This window comes from Polypterus senegalus, chromosome 2 (assembly GCF_016835505.1).
Source record: "Polypterus senegalus isolate Bchr_013 chromosome 2, ASM1683550v1, whole genome shotgun sequence".
In the NCBI taxonomy this organism is placed as follows: Eukaryota; Metazoa; Chordata; class Cladistia; order Polypteriformes; family Polypteridae; genus Polypterus; species Polypterus senegalus.
In genome coordinates this window covers 56,172,385-56,195,709 of record NC_053155.1, presented here as the reverse complement: position 1 = coordinate 56,195,709, position 23,325 = coordinate 56,172,385, and the positions used below count along the sequence as shown (strand labels likewise).

Genomic DNA, 23,325 nt, shown 5'->3' with positions numbered 1-23,325 from the left:
TGAATCATCTCTTTGGCTTATTTGGAATGGCATGATTTATATAAGTAAGGGCCTGCATATGAAGAATGAGTAAAAAGCCTTGGAACATTGCCCGGCACACCTTTGAAGCCAACGGATGGATGGAAGATAACGTCATTCGATCCTGAAAATCCTTCCAGCGCAGTGACGAAAATGGCAGACTGTACACAAAGGTCTTGTCATGGCTTCCCGTCTGTTATGCCGCGTAAATCGTCAATAAAAAAAAAACTAAGTTATTTTCTCTTATGTGATTTCTTACCGCCGTATCACTATGGGAGGGATATCGCCTTATTATAATATATCTATTTGGTTCAGATTACATAAAAGGCTGCAATTAAAAAGAACTTATTCCAACCAGGGAGCTAGCACCCCCTGCTGGATAGACTGCCCTGTTATATTATCTTTTTTCACAGGCAAGTAAATACTTATTGGCCAGACAGCTAACCTTAAAAATGATTATTAGATTTAGAAAGATTTAGGGGAAAAGACTTTTTTACCGCACTGACCTTTTATCTGGGCCATTAGGCATATAATCAATGTAGTCCACACCATCACTATCATAGAAAATTGTATCTATGAGTTTGTAAGCACTGGCTTTGTCCCTTGGTGATAGAGATTTACCATGCTTCCATTATTTTAATTGTTGCTTGGACATGGGACAAAGTGATGTATATTGTCTTCATTTTATCATATAAACATTTCTTAAATTTCTATGAGTCTGAGAAATTCATTTATTTTAGATTTTCCATTGAATATTGGATGCAGTGATGTATCATTTTTAGAAGTCAACATTCAGTACCCCAACAAGAACAGACCATGGTTATGTTTAATTGTTCATTAAAAATTGATTCAACTAATCCATAACTAATCACTATACTTTCTTCTATTCACACACCAAAACTCTTTGATTTGTCATTACAATTTACAAATGGTGGCAATATTTTCCTCTTTTGTCACTATCAAAGGACAGTCAGACGATGGGACAATTACGAGCAATGTACATCAAATTTCTTCAGCCCGTTCCGTTTCTTGACGTGGCAAATAAAGGACAGTTTGTTGGTCTAAATTGCTCCTTTTTTGGTCCTGGTTTAATTTGACTAGGTGAGAATCAGTGCTCAAAGCTACATTGTTTTCTATAGTTAGAAACTCAAAAACTGCCATGTTACTTCTGTGAGCCCATACTAAAATGTGGAAGGGGATAATTGATCAATAAACTCGTCTGGATTGATCAAAAATATGAGAAGTTTTAAAGGTTAGAATTTTCCACAGAATTAAAAAAGAACCTAGATTTGAATGATCTGTAAAGCAGCATGGGTAACCACAGGTTCACATACAGATATCATAAATCCACAGTTCAATTACAATTTAAATTTTTTGTACAAAAGATGAAAGAAGAGAGCCTGTTATTCACCTCCCCAGGCTCACTGGAGGCTTGCAGCAGCTTCAAGCCTCCTGGGAGTTTAACCAGGCAGGTGGACAGTAATTAGAATTATTGATACCTCTTGTAGGTGTTAAATTCACTTAAAAGAGACTGCAGTTTAAAACCATTCATTCATTTTGAAAACACTGTTCAAACTATTCAGAAATGTGCCATTCTCGTTTTTAATGCTTATTTTAGCCTATTACAGTTTTTCCTTTGTATTCTTGCAGGTTTTCAAGATTAAAGCTGTGCAACTTGCTGAAAAACTACTTCCTGCATTTAACACACCAACAGGCATACCCTGGGCAATGGTTAATTTAAAAAGGTGAGTAGAGCTCATTGGTGGCGAAGGGACTGTCACTCTGTTAAAATTCGCTGAACATGCCGGTGGCTTTGCTGCAGCTAGCCCCTTGTAGTGTTGATGTAATTCCTGATATCAGTAGAAGTAGACAATTTTTCTAAAAGATAAGTAAGTGAGTGCTTTATTTTTATATAAAAATCAGAAACTCCTGTTTTTATGATTTCAGCTGTAAATTCTTATGGATCCTTTATTTTATCTCAGATTATTGCATGGTACAGACCCTTTTTTGTTGCTTGTAAGCTTACCATATCCTTCCTGACTTCAGGTGCTATAGCTCAGAGGTTCACAACCTTTTACAACGCAGGGCCCCCTTGGCTGTCCATAAAAAAGTGTGCAGCCCATTCATGGATGAGACTAACATTTGTTTTGTCAAAAAGCACACCTAATATTTTTCTCAAGTACTTTTTAGTAGCCTATTTGTGGGCCAGCAAACCTATGAAGATGTTAAGAAGCAAACCTTCCACGATAATTACCATAGGCATTATAAAAAGCAAGCAAATATTAACTTGGCCGTATTACATTCAATACATAGATTTTCCAATAAAAAGTGGATGCTCAGTGAGTGGGCTGCTGCTATTTTACAGATGCCAAATGCTGGATTTCAGGCAGAGAGGAAAACTGAAGGCAGAGGTTTGGCTCAACACTGAGTTTACTCCTGTATTTAGTGTTTAGTGCAACCAGTGCAGGAAATTCAGTTTCATAAGGATATTCTTTTGGAAGCAGTATGAAAATGGCATTGCTTTTCTGGTAGATCAGGATACTCTGATGAAACCGATTTGAAAAGAAATTGTGTGAAAATTCAGTTTCAACGCACTGTTACAGGATAAGTGCATTAGGCTGTCATGCTCCTTTTTGCTCAGATTTTTAAGGGCGTCTTCACATAGGTTTATAAAAGATTTCCAGTCCAGTTGAATTGAACAACTGGAGCTGAAATGTAGTTGCACAGTTATCACATTTTGTAGGTGCTCTGTAATCACTTTAGTAACTGAAGCAGGACGTTGTATTTGTTCTTTTGTTAAAAAAAATCTGACAAATTTTCAAACATGTCAGAGTTTGACTGGTTGATATATCTGGCCCACATTTCTAGTTTCTTTATTGTAGCCTTTATTTAACTTTGGACTTTTAGCAACCATTACTGGTTTACTTTAGCCAGTTTTGACTGGTGTGATTCTAGTAAACATTTATTGTCCTGTAGTGTATTTTCTTGGTGTATCTCTGTTGGCACTATAGTATTTAAAACCCAACATTCCTCATGGCTTACCTTTGCAGGTTTATCAAAAGTTGAGCAGGACACATCTTGATTTGTTAAACTCTTCGCTATTTAGGTTACTGTAATTTCATAAAATTTCTGCAATACTTAAATGTCCGTAATATCCAGTACTAGACTATATACAGTGTGAACGGTACCGGCACAGACAGGCGGACATGTTGTTATGACACCACCACACGCTTATTTACAAATTATTTACAATATTGGGTCACCAAGACCCCCAAACAATGGTCACAAAGACCCAGTCACGTGCACAAACCCCAAACTCCCAATGTCCTGGCCACAATGCCTTCTTCGGGCCGCCCACTCTCCACTGCTTCGCCCTACCTCCACCCACTCCAGCCCTGAATGACGGAGACGGCCCCTTTATGGAGGACCCGGATGAGCCCCAGGTGTTCCCGCATCTTCTGGCCACGCCCCAGCGTGGCGGAAGTGTCGGCTGTCCTCCCGGCTGCTCCCCGGCACCGCCCAGTCTTCCCCAGCACTTCCTGGTGTGGCAGGAGTGCTGGGGAAACAAATCCCAAGGCATTGGGCGCCTCCTGGCGGTGGCCACGGGCCCCTACAGGGAAGAGCTTCCAAGCCCTTGACCCGTGGCTCCCAAAACAACCCGGAAGGCACACCCCACGTGATCCAGGCCGGGCTCTGACCTCTTCCGTCCCTCCTGGCGCCCCGCCGGGTCATAGCCCCTGGCATCCCTGACAGTGCCCCACAGCCAGCTAAGACCACTCGTGGGTAAGAGCGACCCCCCCGAGGGCAGCAGAGCTCAAACGGGCCCCACTCGAGGACAGCCGGGTCCGCCCCACTCCTAGCAGGGACAGGGGCGGAGACACAATCCAGACACCAACCCATGGTGCATCCCTGTGCCTCGCACAGGTTGTGCTCCCCTTTACCGCACCCCGGGCCTCCTTGGTGGGCACCCCCTCCGGGACCTCCACGCCTTTGTTCTGAGCCACTGCCCCCGCTGGCTCCTCCAGCTGCGAGCGCACCTGCGCACCGACAGAGAGATCCTTCTGCAGACGGCCCGACATCAGAGGGCTGTTCCGCCACGGCGGGTTCCTTCAACTCGCCGGGTCCGCCCCTACAAAGAGAACACAGGGCAGAACCGCTGCCAAAGCACCCAGCTCGTGCCACGCACGGGCAGCGCTCTCCAACCGCACCCCGCACTTGCCTGATCGGCACCCTCTCCGCGCTTCCGGTCCCTCTCGACGATGGAGTCGCCGGCACCGCCAGCTCTCTCTCCGCCGGCCTCAGGGATTCCCTCTGCTCTCCCAGAGGGCAGCCAGCCACACGCTGCACCCAGCAACGCTGCTCACCTTATCGGAGGAATCGCACTCCAGCCCTTTATTCCTCCTTTCACTCTGGGACGCCTGACGGTTTGAGACTCTTATGGAATAAAAGGCGCTCTGTCCCGCTCTGCGCCCTATAGTGCGGCGCAAGACCGCAGCCAACTCGGGCGGAGGGCGCTAGGACCCGGGCACTTAGCAGCCCGTGTCCTTCAGCGCCCTCACGACTCCCCTCGCAAGATGCAGTCCGCGGCGCCGCACTCCTGTCGGAGGGCTGCTTACTCGAACTGATCATTGTCTTCACAGCCTTTTCAGCAGCCCTCCCATATGCTTTACGGAGTCGGCTGTACTCACCGCCTCCGCTGTACCTCTCCGCTGGAGATTCCAGCGCCGCGCCGCCCGCTGTCGATAGAACGTTTCAGCGCCAGCAGCGCCTTCCTCTCCAGTACCAGCACCTCAGCCCGGAGGGCACATAGCACCTGTAACACACGCTGCCCGGGCGGGCTGAAGGGACGCCCAGCTCCGCCAAAGCAGCCGCAAAGACAGGAAGTTAACCGACGCTGAGCCTACCTGACTGTCGGCCTCCGACGCCGCCACTTCCTGTGGGCCTCTCCTCCGCCCAATCGGGTCTCCCCTGCCCGTGATGGACATTCCCTGGTCCCGCCTCTACAGTCATCGGCGGGCACGCAAGACACACCGCCCAATCGCGTGCCTGTCAGGGGAGGGACTTCCGTCCGCGCCATCTTGGCTCCCTTTCTGCGGCGGCGACGCGTTTGCCGGCAGCCTTGCTGTTGCCAGCGCCTCGAGCTGCAGCGCTCCTCCTTCGCAGCCCTCGCGCTGCCGCTGTGCTGCCGGAGCCCCGCAAACCAGCATGCGCCGCCACTGACGCTGATCCTGGAGGTCCCTGCCTGGAAAACAAATACACGCCCGCCCCCAAGGGCCGGCTGCCGATAGGCAGGGAACTCACCTCCCAGGTCCCGCCATACCGAGGAAACGCCCTCGGTGGCCTCTCCGACGCCATGCCGCCCCGGCGCCTCCAGCAACGGCGCTGCCGGAGACCGCTGCACTCTTCCAATGCACGCCGCCGCTTCAGGGAATAACGGTTCTCCGCGGACCCCTGGCGTCCGTGGGTTCCTTTACCCGCTGGGCTGTGTGCACGCAGCACCCGCGTACGGGTGGGGTCCCCTGCTGCACCGGCCGCCCACAACAATATTTTTGTACAGGTCTCCGCTTTGTAACAGGCGGAGCATCCTGCCGACTACGCCAGATGTGAACGGTACCCGGCACAGACAGGCGGACATGTTGTTTGACACCACCACACGCTTATTTACAAATTATTTACAATATTGGTCACCAAGACCCCAAACAATGGTCACAAAGACCCAGTCACGCACAAACCCCAAACTCCCAATGTCCTGGCCACAATGCCTTCTTCGGGCCGCTCCACTCTCCACTGCTTCGCCCTACCTCCACCCGACTCCAGCCCTGAATGACGGAGACGGCCCCTTTATGGAGGACCCGGATGAGCCCCAGGTGTTCCCGGCATCTTCTGGCCACGCCCCAGCGTGGCGGAAGTGTCGGCTGTCCTCCCGCTGCTCCCCGGCACCGCCCAGTCTTCCCCAGCACTTCCTGGTGTGGCAGGAGTGCTGGGGAAACAAATCCCAAGGCATTGGGCGCCTCCTGGCGGTGGCCACGGGCCCCTACAGGGAAGAGCTTCCAAGCCCTTGACCCGTGGCTCCCAAAACAACCCGAAGGCACACCCCACGCGGATCCAGGCCGGGCGTGGACAGTAATTAGAATTATTGATACCTCTTGTAGGTGTTAAATTCACTTAAAAGAGACTGCAGTTTAAAACCATTCATTCATTTTGAAAACACTGTTCAAACTATTCAGAAATGTGCCATTCTCGTTTTTAATGCTTATTTTAGCCTATTACAGTTTTTCCTTTGTATTCTTGCAGGTTTTCAAGATTAAAGCTGTGCAACTTGCTGAAAAACTACTTCCTGCATTTAACACACCAACAGGCATACCCTGGGCAATGGTTAATTTAAAAAGGTGAGTAGAGCTCATTGGTGGCGAAGGGACTGTCACTCTGTTAAAATTCGCTGAACATGCCGGTGGCTTTGCTGCAGCTAGCCCCTTGTAGTGTTGATGTAATTCCTGATATCAGTAGAAGTAGACAATTTTTCTAAAAGATAAGTAAGTGAGTGCTTTATTTTTATATAAAAATCAGAAACTCCTGTTTTTATGATTTCAGCTGTAAATTCTTATGGATCCTTTATTTTATCTCAGATTATTGCATGGTACAGACCCTTTTTTGTTGCTTGTAAGCTTACCATATCCTTCCTGACTTCAGGTGCTATAGCTCAGAGGTTCACAACCTTTTACAACGCAGGGCCCCCTTGGCTGTCCATAAAAAAGTGTGCAGCCCATTCATGGATGAGACTAACATTTGTTTTGTCAAAAAGCACACCTAATATTTTTCTCAAGTACTTTTTAGTAGCCTATTTGTGGGCCAGCAAACCTATGAAGATGTTAAGAAGCAAACCTTCCACGATAATTACCATAGGCATTATAAAAAGCAAGCAAATATTAACTTGGCCGTATTACATTCAATACATAGATTTTCCAATAAAAAGTGGATGCTCAGTGAGTGGGCTGCTGCTATTTTACAGATGCCAAATGCTGGATTTCAGGCAGAGAGGAAAACTGAAGGCAGAGGTTTGGCTCAACACTGAGTTTACTCCTGTATTTAGTGTTTAGTGCAACCAGTGCAGGAAATTCAGTTTCATAAGGATATTCTTTTGGAAGCAGTATGAAAATGGCATTGCTTTTTCTGGTAGATCAGGATACTCTGATGAAACCGATTTGAAAAGAAATTGTGTGAAAATTCAGTTTCAACGCACTGTTACAGGATAAGTGCATTAGGCTGTCATGCTCCTTTTTGCTCAGATTTTTAAGGGCGTCTTCACATAGGTTTATAAAAGATTTCCAGTCCAGTTGAATTGAACAACTGGAGCTGAAATGTAGTTGCACAGTTATCACATTTTGTAGGTGCTCTGTAATCACTTTAGTAACTGAAGCAGGACGTTGTATTTGTTCTTTTGTTAAAAAAAATCTGACAAATTTTCAAACATGTCAGAGTTTGACTGGTTGATATATCTGGCCCACATTTCTAGTTTCTTTATTGTAGCCTTTATTTAACTTTGGACTTTTAGCAACCATTACTGGTTTACTTTAGCCAGTTTTGACTGGTGTGATTCTAGTAAACATTTATTGTCCTGTAGTGTATTTTCTTGGTGTATCTCTGTTGGCACTATAGTATTTAAAACCCAACATTCCTCATGGCTTACCTTTGCAGGTTTATCAAAAGTTGAGCAGGACACATCTTGATTTGTTAAACTCTTCGCTATTTAGGTTACTGTAATTTCATAAAATTTCTGCAATACTTAAATGTCCGTAATATCCAGTACTAGACTATATACAGTAATAAAATTATGGTTGTCTACATAGCAAGTCTTCTTTTTATAAAGATATGCACATTTTGCAGTTTAGACAGTGGGATTTGCAAAAGAGTGATAGGAATAGAAGTACAGAGAATTGAAGATGAGGGAGGCCATAGCAGAGGTGGATGGAAAAAGTAAAAGAAGATCTAAAGGAAAAGGGCTTGACCTGCAAAGAGGCGCAGGACTGAGCTCTGTGAAGAAAGTTGATCAGGCACATCGACCCCACATAGAAGTGGGATAAAATGAAGAAGAAAACAATGAGGGTTGTAAATTATATTACTGTTATTTAATTTTAACCTAGTGGCTAAAGAACTATCAGCAGTAGGCCTGGGTAAAAATATCGATTTTTCATTTAAACAATTCAATATCGATTCTTAAAACCTCAAGATCAATCTAGTGGATCTCTATCCTGGTCTATTTTTGTATGTACATTTTTGCTTATGTTCATTTTTGGCATCCCATCCAGCAGATATCGTTAATGCACCTGTTAAGGCTCTCTATGGAAAAAGAGCTTTACTACTTGTACTACGCACAAAGTGGCATGTCCTCCTTAACTGATATCGGCATCTTTGATAGTTAAATCAAATGTGTGGACTTGCTACAGATTCAAATAGTGTATTGGTAAAGCACAGCTACATAAAAGCAAAGCCATATGTAAGTTGCGCAATTCAGAAGTTAAGTATTGTGGTAACATAACAAATTTGAGAAATTGCGTATCTCAGCATCACCCAGAAATGTTGTCTCATTCAACATCAAAACAAGCAGAGCCTAAACAATCTGCAGTGCAGACTGCGTTTAACTCCGAGCTTAATTCGTCTTGTGCTGAAAAAGTAATCTACAGCAGTTTACATCTGTAAAGATATGAGACCCTCCACTGCTGTTGACAATGAAGGCCTTCAATAAATGATACAGGTTTTGGAACCACTGTGTTCCATACCAACAGGAAAGCAAATGAGTGAATTCATTGTACGTTGGCTATATGAAGATCTTAAGCAAAGCTTCACCATGTCTCTCAGGTCAGCGGTGAGAATAGCTCTAACTTGCGACAGCTGAACACCCAGGGCAGCTGATTCCTATTTGACAATCACATGTTTAAAAAGATCTGGGTGACTGAGGTGGCTGTTTTGCAGACAGGCTTACTGCATGCCAGTCATACCAGGAGCCACCTTGCTTGCCTATACGGTATTCAGAGTCACCAACATGCTGGCTGTTGTTCCAGGAACATTTCTGGCGTCTCCAGCAATGTTTCCTTGTGTGACATCAGTCACAAGTTTGTGTGTTGACGAGTGCAATAAACATTGCTTCTCTTTTACCACATGGCTACAGTAGCTATACCACTATGGTGGAACTGTTTGCACCACTCTCCACCCGGCCAAGCATGCGGGTATTGTTGGAATTTTTAGAGCAGCCTGTGATACCAAAGTGAGCCTGTGCACAAAGCAGCTGACGTAAAGTAGCTCAATAAGCTGTACTACACAGATAATTTTAGCAGAGTTGTCAGTCATGGTGTCTGTTTGCATGTTATGTTCCATTCTGCTGTCAACAAGCCTCAGTACCAGATCCTTCTTTTAAAACACTTCCTTTTTTAGTCTGAGGAGAAGTAAGAGGATGCTTTTTTCGAGACTGATTAATAATTTCAAGACATGAGCAACTATATATGCAAATTTACACAGAATTATAGAAAGATGTAAATCTTCCCTTTGTAGCTTTAATTTTGACTAATTTGAACATTAGTTTAAAATATCCAATAGGGGAATAAATTTGGCTAATATGTTACTGAATAACATTTATTATTTAAGAAGCAATATTTAATTATTTTTAATAATAGTATTTGCTAGATGATACAGGTATTTAATAAAGTAGATGTCACTGAATTGTATTAAAACAAAGAGCCCCCCCATAATATGTATGACCTCTGATATGGCTATAGATATGTTTGCTATATTACAGTGAACTTTGAATGCGTGTGTGATTCTTAAATGTCATTTCATGCTTGTGCATGTGCTATGAAGACACCCATCAGACAAAGTGGTACTGAATTTGTCACATTATTTTAATGTTCTTAATGCATTGTTAAGTAATCTCTGAAAAAGGGCGCACTTCAAATATATCAGTGCATGATAATTAAATAAAGATAAAATTGATATTGAATCGAATCGGGTAATTGTAAATCATAATCGAATCGGGACATCAGTGCCAATACCCAGCCCTAATCAGCTGTGTTAAAGAGCTCCTTGATGTAATGTCTTAGAGGGCATACTAACAGGAATGGTTAGTTGTATAACCTTTGATTGACACATAGTTTTCATAGCATGTTTAGCGCATGCAGTAAATAAAAAGAATTTAACAACTTTCCAGAGTGCACCATATGGGTTTATCCTTCAAGAATTCTTCATATTAGTGTTTAGCATAGAAGCTGAGAAATTTGAGATGAGCATGTAGAATGATCATGCCATGTCGTCAAACACATGCCTCTAAATGTGCGCTTACTTCCAGCACCATGAAACTAATCAGTGGAGGGAATTCCCTTTCAGCATTTACTGGATATTGAGATATGATTGCACTTGTATCCTGCCTACTGCAATTAAAATACCTTTTCTGCTCTTACCCTGCCTCAGCCAACCAAAAACATCATCATAATAGAAAAAACATATCAACCATCCAAATTTTTGTTGACCGTTAATTCAAAAGGTAGAAACTACTAGGGAACTGAGGTGCATTCTTTGTTGCTTTATCATATTGCTGTAAAATTAATCAAATGCATTGTCACAACATTGTGTGCATCTGCACAGCTGGACGCTGACATAGATAAAAGTGAGTTCATTAAAATTGCATTTGTTGACTGATGCTACTTTGATGTGGGGGGGATCAATATGTCAATTTATACTATTTTTTACATTCACAGTTTATGCAACCCTTGTGTTAGGCAAGTGTCTTACTTCTTAGAATATTGAGAATAGATTGTGGCTTGAAAATTGTGTACTATGCTATGGTAATGTACAGAACTCTTAAATATTGCAAAATCACATGCATGAGTGATTTGATTGTTGGTTGTTCCTATAGTTGGTTTCTGTAAAGCTCATTTAATAAATATAACAAATGTTGCTTCATTGATTACATACAAATACCATACATGTACAGATCAATGTTAATAGCTTTTTACTGTTTTTTTTTTTCTTTTTCTTATCACTTATTTTCAAGGCGCAGGTATGAGGGTTTATATTGCAATGTGGCCACTGTCTGTGTAGTTAACACATTGTCCAGTTTACATGGATTGATTTTTTACAGGCATGCCAGTTTTTTCAGTGATGAGGTTTCTAGGTTATTTGGCTAAGCCTGAGAGAATGTGGATTTGTCTGTAACAGTGCCCTGTGATTGATAGTTGTTGGTTTATTGTTTACCAGACGCAACAGAGCAGCTATGGAGCTGTCCTTTCACCTCTGCCATTAAGTCGTATTTTCCCCATATTCGTTATAATGAAATTTACATTATAACATAATATTTTTATGGTACCATGAATTTTGTTACTATGGGATATCACCTGTATTTATTTTAGTGTGGGCCACAAAAGAATGCAAAGATGTTTGTAATATAATTTCTCCACAATTACTTTTGTCCATTAAGGATAGCTTGTTTACCTATGAAATTTTAGCCTGACATTTAGTATTCACTCCATTCTGAACATTTTATTTGTAACAATGAGTCGTATACAAAACTAAACGAAATAATAGAATGCAATTGCATATACAGGTTGAGAAACCCTAATCTGAAATGCATGGAACCAGAAATATTTTGGATATTTTCAAATTTTGAAATATTTGCATATATATAATGAGATATCTTTGGACACATTTGATCTAGTAGGGAAATTCTGCTAAATCAGCTAAATGAACACATACCTATATAATAATTCATGTCACCAAGTCATTATTATAATGTGTGTTGACATGACAAACTTATTACATTTCAAAAGTGATACATATAGTGAATAGTCTATTTTAGAGGGGTAATGATTCGTATTTGCATTGAAGAACCAAAATGTGCATATGCAGCTTTCCACAAAACGTTCAGTTTCATAAATCTGATCTAGGGTGTAGTATATTCCACTTGTGGCCTCTTTTTTGTTTTTTTGTGGATGCTGCGCAACTGTTTTGAATGGCAACTACAGTATGTAGATATTATTGTTTGGCTCACCGGCCACCCGTTCAGTGTATTGCAACTGTTGCACATTATCTCACATCATGATACTTTGCTAGGGAGGGCTCCCCCCGATAGTGCTTTGTGGCGTTCACTGCTTCTTTCACAGGGGAACCATCCCTAGTCGTCAATCATGTCTCATAGCTTTGTGGCATTCAGTGCATCACAGGGGACAAGATGACAACCCAAACACACAATAAATAAATCTGGTTACACTGTGTACATATGTTGTTTACATCCGCCCAGCAGTAAAAAAAAAATTTAGATGGAATGCATCTGCACTCAAAATGTTTTGAATGTTGGAATATTTCAGATTTTGGAATTTCAGATTAGGGATACTCAGCCTGTATTTTTATAGTACATAACATACATGTTTTGGAATGAAGTTTAATTAAATCATGTTATTTAAAACAAATAGAATATGGAAATGCTGCATTTTAAGCTATGAATGTTGTGGAAATTTGTCTATATTCTCTATTTATATATTTACTAGCCACAATGCCTGTTGAAGGCAGGTAATAGAATACTTTTAAAATATTTGCAATCTCTTGCTGTGTCTGTACCTTCAGCACCTTTCCTTTGTATCCTTGTGTATTTAAAACTCTTCCCCAGAAGCACATCCCGTAAAGCCTGCTTCTTGGAAAGGAATTTATGCAGATAGAAAAGATATATGGCACAAAGAATTTAGAGTCATATTGTTCTGAATTTCTTTTATATAAATGTTCCAAAGTCAGTCTGCAAAGGGTTCAATGTATATATACTGAGTTATTCAACAAATCTATTGGAGAGAGGCAATTGAGCTCTCCATTGTACTCGTGTCACTCTGACTAGATAAGACATTTTTAAGCTTTCATAGACATAGATCAGAAAGCCAACTAATGAGTAGTGAAACATCCTGAAAACTGTGGAAAGTACCTAGGAAAGTTACATGCTTAAAGTACCCAACATATCGCACGTTTCATTCAACCTACACAATGTTTCAGCTGAGGCAAAAATAAATCCTTTGTTATGTAATAGCAGTATAAATGTATGAATATACATATGTATAAAATTGATTTTATTGAATTGAATTTTGCGTATGCGATCAATTCTTAAAGATAATTGGGAAGAATAAGGATTTAAATGACTTCGAATAAGATAGTTTAGCCACTGACAGATGCGATAGAATTAAGTGTATCATAAACAGAAGAACTGCTGGAGGTTTACAAATGAGTGTCAGAAAACAGGTTGAATAGTCCATCACCTAAACATCATCAAGACAACAGTAGCCATTTATTCAGATAAAGACATTCAATAAAAGGGTTCAGAAAACTCAGGTATCTTTTTTGCCAGGTAAGAACGAGGCTGCAGGCAGCCTACTGATAGCTAAACACAGTGGTGATGCCAAAATCTATCACGTTCATCCTTTCCTTTAGAGGTTGGTGTGTCATCAGCAAATGTTTATTTCAGTCTTCCTAGTCACTAGATCTCAGTCCAGTCAAGCATCTATGGGATTAAATTGGACAAGCCATTCTGTGTAGATATTCATCAGCAGCAGCAGCAGCAGCAACTTTTATACATACTGGAGCGTATATGGGCCAGCTTCCCCAGCAGTGTACTTTTTACATCTTTTCAATTCATGGTCTTATTAATGTGATAATATGAAGGCAAATTGATTATCAGCTCCCTATATGTATTTGTGAAAGGCCTACTAACAACATGGCGTATGCTATGCCAGTATTTGTCAAGCTTTCTTACACCTAAAAACATTGAAGAGAATGCTTTTGTGCAGTGAAGACCACATTGTGTTGTTTTATTATTTTTTTAGGTTTATAACATTCTAAGAAATCATTTCATTATTTAGATATCCTACCCCTAACTAAAAGTAGCTGCAAGAGTGCAGTACAGAGATTTGAATACTAATAACACTTGTGCCTGGCTAAAATGTTAAAACACTCTAGGAGGCAACTTAATGCATTGGATGGTTGGAGTCTGAAATGTACTATACATCCATGGTCTTGAGTTAGAGTTTCATTCCCATCCACTATTTTTACATTCTCTGTGTTTGTATGGGTTTTATTTTCCCAAACCCCATAAATGATTGTGTTTGGGTAATTCTAATTTGGTACTGTGTAAGTGCACTGTGCATGAATGGGCCCTGCAATGCACGGCCACCCCATCCAGGGCTGATGATGCTACAAGGATAGTCTACAGCGCACCTCCAAACACACACAAAAACCCTAAATTAGATTAAGTGGCTTTGGCAATATTTTGTTATCTGTAGGCTTAACTGATGCAACCCATGATCCAAGATACATTTTTACTGGTATACAAACCACGAGCCCTAGAAGACAGTTGAAGAACCCTATTTGTGCTCAATTTTAAATGCAGCTTCACTGCTTGTGTGTTAATGCACTATGTTCCTTTCAGACATTAATAAATGAGCTGGTGTTGCCATGTTGACTCCTTGGCTAAGAAAGAACGTGCTGTGCTGCTGTGTTATTTTCAAGGAAAATTTGTTTTGTAAATTTTATTGTTTGACCTTTTTTGATTAATATGGTTTGTAAGAAGGTTTTTTATCATTCTCTTCTAATATTATTTAGATTTGAATGTTTATATTTGGCTAATCTTTTTTTGCTGGCAATTAGAAATTTACTGTATGCCCATACATGCAGTCCTATTAAAGAGATCAACGAATCTTTGTTTTTACCAGCAGTTTAACTTATTTTTTTTACTTGGTTCTAGATGTTTATATAGATTTTAAGTAAGTTTTAAGACTGCAAGGCCTACACATAATTTCTAGAAACACAAGTATCAAGTTCTGGTTTATATACTATTTAGAGTGCTGCAAAGTTTCTCTAGTACAATCATATGAAAAAGTTTGGGAACCCCTCTCAGCCTGCATAATAATTTACTTTTAACAAAAAAGATAACAGTGGTATGTCTTTCATTTCCTAGGAACATCTGAGTATTGGGGTGTTTTCTGAACAATGATTTTTAGTGAGGCAGTATTTAGTTGTATGAAATTAAATCAAATGTGAAAAACTGGCTGGGCAAAAATTTGGGTCCCCTTGTAATTTTGCTGATTTTTAATGCATTTAACTGCTCAATACTGATTACTTGCAACAGCAAATTGGTTGGATTAGCCCATTAAGCCTTGAACGTCATAGACAGGAGTGTCCAATCATGAGTGGTAAAAGGTATTTAAGGTGGTCAATTGCAAGCTGTGTTTCGCTTTGACTCTCCTCTGAAGAGTGACAGCATGGGATCCTCAAAGCAACTCTCAAAAGATCTGAAAATAAAGATTGTTCAGTATCATGGTTTAGGAGAAGACTACAAAAAGCTATCTCAGAGGTTTAAACTGTCAGTTTCAACTGTGAGGAATGTAATGAGGAAATGGAAGGCCACAGGCACAGTCAATCAATCAATCAATCAATCAACATTTATTTATATAGCACATATTCATACAAAATAAATGTAGCTCAAACTGCTTTACAACATGAATAGAAAAATAGAAGACACAATAAAAGATAAACATAAGTCAACATTAATTAACATAGAATAAGAGTAAGGTCCGATGGCCAGGGTGGACAGAAAAAACAAAAAAAAACTCCAAAGGCTGGAGAAAAAAATAAAATCTGTAGGGGTTCCAGATCAAGAGACCGCCCAGTCCCCTCTGGGCAATCTACCTAACATTAGTCAAACAGTCCTCTTGGTATTTAGGGTTTTCATGGAAGGACCTGATGATGATGGTCACGTAGACTTCTGGCTTTCAGTCCATCAATGTTGGTGCATCATGATGCTTTGAGTAGGTGGTGGTGGCGCAGGCCGCCACCACAAAGAAACCGGAAAAGGAAACAGAAGAGAGTAGGGGTCAGTATGGATTTTGGAGCCACTATGAATAGTTATTATGATGAATTGAACATACAGAGTATCAGTATTAAGTTAAATTAAGTTAAAGTGAAGTTATAAAAAGGCCATGTTAAAGTTATGTGTTTTCAGCAGTGTTTTAAAGTGCTCTACTGTATTAGCCTGGCGAATTCCTATTGGCAGGCTATTCCAGATTTTGGGTGCATAACAGCAGAAGGCCGCCTCACCACTTCTTTTAAGTTTAGCTTTTGGAATTATAAGGAGACACTCATTTGAAGATCTAAGGTTATGATTTGGAATATAACGCGTCAGGCATTCCGATATATAAGATGGAGCGAGATTATTTAAGGCTTTATAAACCATAAGCAGTATTTTAAAGTTAATCCTGAATGACACAGGCAACCAGTGTAGTGACATCAAAACTGGAGAAATGTGTTCGGATTTTCTTTTCCCAGTTAGGATTCTAGCAGCTGCATTCTGCACTCGTTGCAAATGATTTATGTCTTTTTTTGGTAGTCCTGAGAGGAGTGCGTTACAGTAATCTAGTCTACTGAAAACAAAAGCGTGAATTAATTTCTCCGCATCTTTCAATGATATAAGAGGTCTAACTTTAGCTATGTTTCTTAAGTGAAAAATGCTGTCCTAGTGGTCTGATGAATATGCGATTTAAAATTCTGATTACAGTCAACGGTTACCCCTAAATTTTTTACTTCCGTCTTAACTTTTAATCCTAGTGCATCAAGTTTATTTCTGATAACCTCACTGAATCCATTATTGCCAATTACTAAAATTTCAGTTTTCTCTTTATTTAGTTTGAGAAAATTACTATTCATCCATTCAGAAATACCAGTAAGACATTGTGTTAGTTTATCGAAAGAGTCGGAGTCATCAGGTGCTATTGATAAGTACAGCTGTGTGTCATCAGCATAGCTGTGGTAGCTCACGTTGTAACCTGAGATAATCTGACCTAACGGAAGCATGTAGATTGAGAATAACAGCGGACCCAGGATAGAGCCTTGTGGAACACCATATCGGATATCATGTGTCTTTGAGATTTGATTACCACAACTCACAAAGAATTTTCTCCCTGCCAGGTAGGATTCAAACCAATTTAAGACACTGCCAGAGAGGCCCACCCATTAAACCCAGCAGGTCTGGCAGGCCAAGAAAAATACAGGAGTGGCATATGCACAGGATTGTGAGAATGGTTACAGACAACCCACAGATCACCTCCAAAGACCTGCAAGAACATCTTGCTGCAGATGCTGTATCTGTACATCATTGTACAATTCAGCGCAATTTGCACAAAGAACATCTGTATGGCAGGGTGATGAGAAAGAAGCCCTTTCTGCACTCACGCCACAAACAGAGTCGCTTGTTGCATGCAAATGCTCATTTAGACAAGCCAGATTCATTTTGGAACAAAGTGCTATGGACAGATGAGACAAAAATTGAGTTATTTAATCATAATAAAAAGCAGTTTGCATGGTGGAAGAAGAACACTGCATTCCAAGAAAAACACCTGCTACCTACTGTCAAATTTGGTGGAGGTTCCATCATGCTGTGGGGCTGTGTGGATAGTTCAGGGACTGGAGCCCTTTTAAAGTCGAGAGTCGGATGAATTCAACCCAATATCAACAAATTCTTCAGGATAATGTTCAAGCATCAGTCACAAAGTTGAAGTTACACAGAGGTTGGACATTCCAACAAGACAATGACCCAAAACACATTTCGAAATCTACAAAGGCATTCATGCAGAGGGAGAAGTACAATGCTCTGGAATGACCATCACAGTCCCCTGACTTGAATATCATCAAAAATCTATGGAATAATTTGAAGCAGGTTGTCCATACTCAGCAGTCATAAAATTTAACTGAACTGGAGAGAGTTTGTATGGAAAAATGGTCAAAAATACCTCCATCCAGAATCCAGACACTCTTCAAAGGATATATAGGAGGCATCTAGAGGTTGTTATATTTGCGAAAGTAGAATCAACTAAGTATTGATGTAATATCTCTGTTGGGGTGCCCAAATTTATGCACCTGTCTAATTTTGTTATGATGCATATTGCATATTTTCTATTAATCCAATAAACTTAATGTCACTGCAGAAATACTACTGTTTCCATAAGGCATGTCGTATATTAAAAGGAAGTTGCTACTTTGAAAGTTCAGCCAATGATAAACAAAAATCCAAAGAATTAATAGAGGGGTTCCCAAACTTTTTCATATGACTGTATATCTACAGTTGTTGCATATACCACATTTTATATCTTATATTTTTAATCTAATTGTTTCTGTGTTACCTTTGACAGGAACTTTGTGAGCTTATTGTTTTGGTAGTGAACATGTAAAGACAGGCTATATGAAAAGTTCATACCCTCTTGTGACTTGTCTAAATATTTTAACTTTATCTACATATTAAGAAAAGATCCATACTAGTTGAAGGAATAAATACCTGCAATTATTACATCCAAAGCCTTGTTAATTGGTGATCAGTCTTTTTCATTTTGATGTGGAGGAATTTTCTCCCATTCCTTCATGGCAATTTTCTTTAGAGTGTTAACATATAATAGGAATCCTAATAAACTGCGGTATATCAAATGAAAATCAAAATCAAAAAAGATAATATTAAAAATTAACAGGCCATCTGAAAATTTTAAAACAAGAAACCCAATTTCACATAAGAGCACCACAGCAGAAAAGTATCCATCTGCTTCAGAACTAAATCTAGCCTTTGGTATATTATGTAGATCAGGCTGTGAAGCCACAATATCAGTTAAAGCATTAACAAATCATTATTATAATTTGGTGTAGTTCCAAGAAAAGCTTTAAAGTTAGAAGTTAATCTTTAAAATCCTTTATCCAAAGAACTAAAAGCAATGATGTCAGTTGTTTTACTGCTTTTAAACCAATCTATTATTATGAAGATCAATTCCACTTTTAACACCAGTCAAAAGAACGTCATGTGTCCCCATGGGTGAATTTGGCTTTTTACAGAACCTCTTTAAATAAATAAATGCACAAATAGGTAGATAAGCAACTAAATAAATAAATAAATACACACTGTGGGCACCAGGGGTCATTCCTTCTCCCCAAACTCCCAACACAAACAGGCTTGGACTCTAGTTCATTAAACACAAAGGGTTTTATTGTGGGAAGCTCTTAACAACAAGCATTTTTCACCCCACAATAAACACATCACTTCCCAAGCACAATCACTGGCTCTTCTGTCTCTCTCAGCCTACATTCCACAAAACGATGGTCCCAGCCCAGCACACCACAGCATAGAACATCGTATTGGCCATCACAGAGTTTTGGAAAATATGAAGGATGTCACTTCCCACATTAAAGGAACTCAGTCTCCTGAGGAAAAAGAGCCAGCTCTACCCTTTCTTATATAGTTCCTTTGTGTTCCGAGACCAGTCCAACCTGTCATTGATGTGGAACGCCAACAGTGGACCACCTCTACATCCACTCCCTGAATATTGCCTGGACACAGATGCCCTTTGGTGCAGTGTAAGTCAATTAGCAGTTCCTTGGTTTTGCTGGTGTTAAAATGCAGACAATTCAATTTTCACCAAGAAACAAAGTTCTCCACCTGTCTCCTCTCCTTTGTCTCGTCCCCTTTATCAATACACCCCATAAGTGCAGATTCATGTGAGAATTTCTGCAAGTGACATGACTTAGTGTTATATTTGTAGTCAGAGGTGTACATAATGAACAGAAAAGAAGACGGGACTGCTCCTAGTGGTGCTCCAGTGTTGTTCACATCCTCACATTTAATGATTCATTTGTTGGCACTCTTTTGTGAACAACTGATACTTTATCCTGTGCCTTGTGGAATTTGTTGACGACTTCCATTATTTTAACTATTAACAACAGAGATGGCAATGTATTATGTATAGGTGCCAAATTTGATCAATAATTCTTTTATTTTGCCTGGATATTTTGCCATCGCTTAATATTTAGCAGCTTCTGTGTTCTCGTAATTCTAATAGCTGGGTCAGTCTCTTTTGGAATGAATCAAGCAGTGCAGAGCAGCAAGCAGTGTTTGAAATGTCATTTCCATATTTTTATTGCAATTCTAGTGCTTCAGAGTTATTTGCTGTTTTCTAAAGAGGGTCTCCATAGACTAAATTATTGACTTTTTTATATTTCTAAACTAAACATTGTTTTATCCATTATTTTAAATGTTTTAAAGTATACAGTTTTCTCTTCTTGTTGCTGCATTACATGGCACAAAGTAAGTGTTGCTGCGTACTATACTATGAGACAATTGAGTTTTAATGCACATGGACAGAGATTTATCAAGAAGCTGTTGGTGGCAAAATGTAGTTTGAAGACACGAAGATTGATTGGCACCAGAGCTGCATGTAACAGGCTGCTATGCATGCTTACTGTTTCAATTAACAGCATTCTGTTTTTCTTATACAATTCCAGTAGAATGATGGGATACTGTATATGAGCTTAGGGTTAAATAATAACTGAATTAAATGAATAAGAGATAATATATTGTAATGTGCCATTAACAATAAGATTGGAATTGAATAAATCATCATGTTTACAAGCAAGTTCACATATTGGCACAATAAAATGTAAAATTAAGTGCTTTTCAATGTTGCAAATCTAAAATGCATAAACATTTTGAATGATAATTCTTAATGTATAAACAAATCATGGAAAGTATCATGGAAAATTTTGTCCACATTTTAAACAGATGGGCTAACGCTGTGCTCTCGAATAACCTGCACTTCAAGAATCATGGCTTTAATTTAAAGAAAACTAACTGACTGAGTGGAGTTAGAATACTCTCCTGGGGTTTGTGTGCCTTTTTCTCAGTATTCCAAATTTCTTCCCATAATAAAAAGAAGTTTGTGTTAGGCATCCTGGCAACTCTAAATTGGCCCCATGGATGCTTGTACCGTAATGTGAATGTGTCATGTAACAAACCAGCACCTCTTCCAGGGTTGGGTCCTGCATCCAGTGATGCCTGGATAGAATCCTGTCTATTCATCAATTTTTGAAGTCTACAAACATTGTGAACAATTTTTAAAATGCTGTATTTTGGTTGATTTTCATTGTCTTATTTTTATAATACAAAGATGACAGCACAGTTATTAGTGCTGTTTCTTCACAGCTCTAGAGACCAGAATTCAGTTCCTTTTTCCTTTTCTTCCTTTTACAGTCTGCTTTTGTACATTGTCCTCTTTTCAAAGATATTCTTCATTTAGTACTCCGATTTTCTCACATATTTTAAAGTGTTGCTGGTTAATCTGACTGACACCTTGGTGTAGTTTGGGTGAATGTGTGTGTGTATTAATTAGTGTATGCATTCTGTGATGAATTGTTCTTTTACCCTTGTCTGGGTGCAAGTTTGCTTCTTGTCCTGGCTTTGCCCTACAATAAGCCTTTAATGGAATACGTGGGCATAGAAAGTGCACTAGTGATGAGTCTGACTCACCCATCTGGAGAGATTGCCAGTGTTACTTAGTAAAAATAGGCTAAACCCATTTGCAGTTCATAGTCAGGCCCATACAGCAATGTTTTTAATTGTTTTTTGGAGTGAATTGATACTCCTAATCTGAAGTCATCCCTGTTGCATTAATACAGTTTTGCCTAAGAAACTTAATGATAATAAACACAAAAATGCTTTTTTTATTCATATTTGTTAAGACTTGTCTTACTTGGAGAGCAAAACAAATTCACCCTGGAGTGGTTTTCACATTGACACAATTAGCAAGAAACTGACACTGTCGGTTCTAAAATGGCAGATCAGCAATAAATACCAGTTGTACATCAACATTCAAATGACAAAAATGTCAAGGTAAAATATGTAGTTTGAAATGTTGGCATATTTAATAGGTAAAGTCCAATGGGGCTATATATAAAATTAAACATTGATTAATTGATTATTTTATTAAAACCTGTTTCAGGTAATTATCTAAACTTCCTAACAATAACTGGATATACTAAATTTATAATATAGTATGCTTTATCAAGGATGTTAGTAAATAGATGACTTGATGGACAATTATCAGTATATTTAGAAATACTAATAAATCATATCAGTAGAGTGAACTTTTGGGGCCAATCCTGAGCCAAGCCACTATCCTGAGTTACTACCACCACCCCAGACCACTCTCCACAATATAAGAGGTTTATTCACAAAATAACCCCATTATCAATTATGTTTTTATTTTTTATATGCCTAAAATAATACATATTCTAAAATAAGTGATCTTGTAAAATGCATTTATGTTGAGTTCAATAGGGAGATTTAAAAAATAACACTATTTTTAAAAGACTCTTTTATTATATTTCAAAAGACTATTGTGTGGTTTAATTATCGAGCAGTGACAGCACTTTATATTTGGCATATGCAGCTGGGAACAGGTGGCTGACAAAAATACAGGGTTCTAACCTCAGCCGCATGTCATTGTAAAAAGAATTCACAATGAATAAATTAAGTAGCAGTTAGAAAAGAGGTGATTTTTACAATGAAATGTTCCTGTCTACTATTGGTGACTCCTTTGTAGACAAAGTTCAGCACTGAGTGTACAGAACGAAAAGAGCAAAACTCCTCTCCCAGTGCCTGGCCTAAATATCTGAATGCCTTTTAATTCATCTTCAGGCTGTTCCTCTGTTTGAAGAGTGAGCTCTTTGTTCACAGTTAACTTTGCAAAAGTAGGTAGAAGTTGTTTTTCAGTGGCAAATTGATTGAACACATATTCCCTACATTTACAGTTTATTTTTCCGAATAAAAATATCCAATAAAACTGGGAGACTATATTATTCCCATTTATTTAATTGCAGTCCCCCTGCTCATATGGAAAAATCTTAGCCTCAGTTCTAAGTCTTTTTGGTAAGAGTGTACTGTCTCTGACCTTTTGAAGGACATTCACATTTTTTTATTGTTGTGCCGTTATGAAGTAGGTTTTCTTATGTACTTTTTGTTATTTTAATGAAAAATAAATTTCCTCAAACACACACACACACACACACTACTGGTCAAAAGTTTTAGAATACCTTAGTTTTTTCTGTTGTTATGGAAATGTACAGAGTTTAATGTCAGTAATAAATAATGACAGATAAAAATAAGTCAAGGAATCATTAAGTGTACAAAATATTATTCAGATTTTTGATTCATCAAAGTAGCCACCTTTTGCTGATATAACGGTCAAACTGTTGTAACCCTTTTGATTTAGAATGCAAGTCACGAACTCTTCCTCCAGCAAAAGAACCCTAGACCATCATACTTCCTTCTCCATGTTTGACAGTTGGCATCACTCACTGAGGAACCATCCTTTCACCAATTCAATGGCATACAAACACCCTGTGTATTGAGCCAAAGATTTCATATTTTCATTCACCAGTCCAAAAAGACTTTTCTTCCTTTCTGCAGTAGTCCACCGCTGGTAT

The 23,325-nt window shown here is 39.5% G+C and overlaps 1 protein-coding gene across 1 annotated transcript in view; it reads left to right on the top strand.

The window, feature by feature from the left end:
* man1a2 (mannosidase, alpha, class 1A, member 2) overlaps positions 1-23,325 on the top strand; it is a 524,864-nt gene that overhangs the window by 414,999 nt on the left and 86,540 nt on the right. The window contains exon 7 of the mRNA XM_039743738.1: positions 1,669-1,763. Coding sequence (XP_039599672.1) covers positions 1,669-1,763 — 95 coding nt within the window. The remainder of the gene's footprint in view (positions 1-1,668; positions 1,764-23,325) is intronic.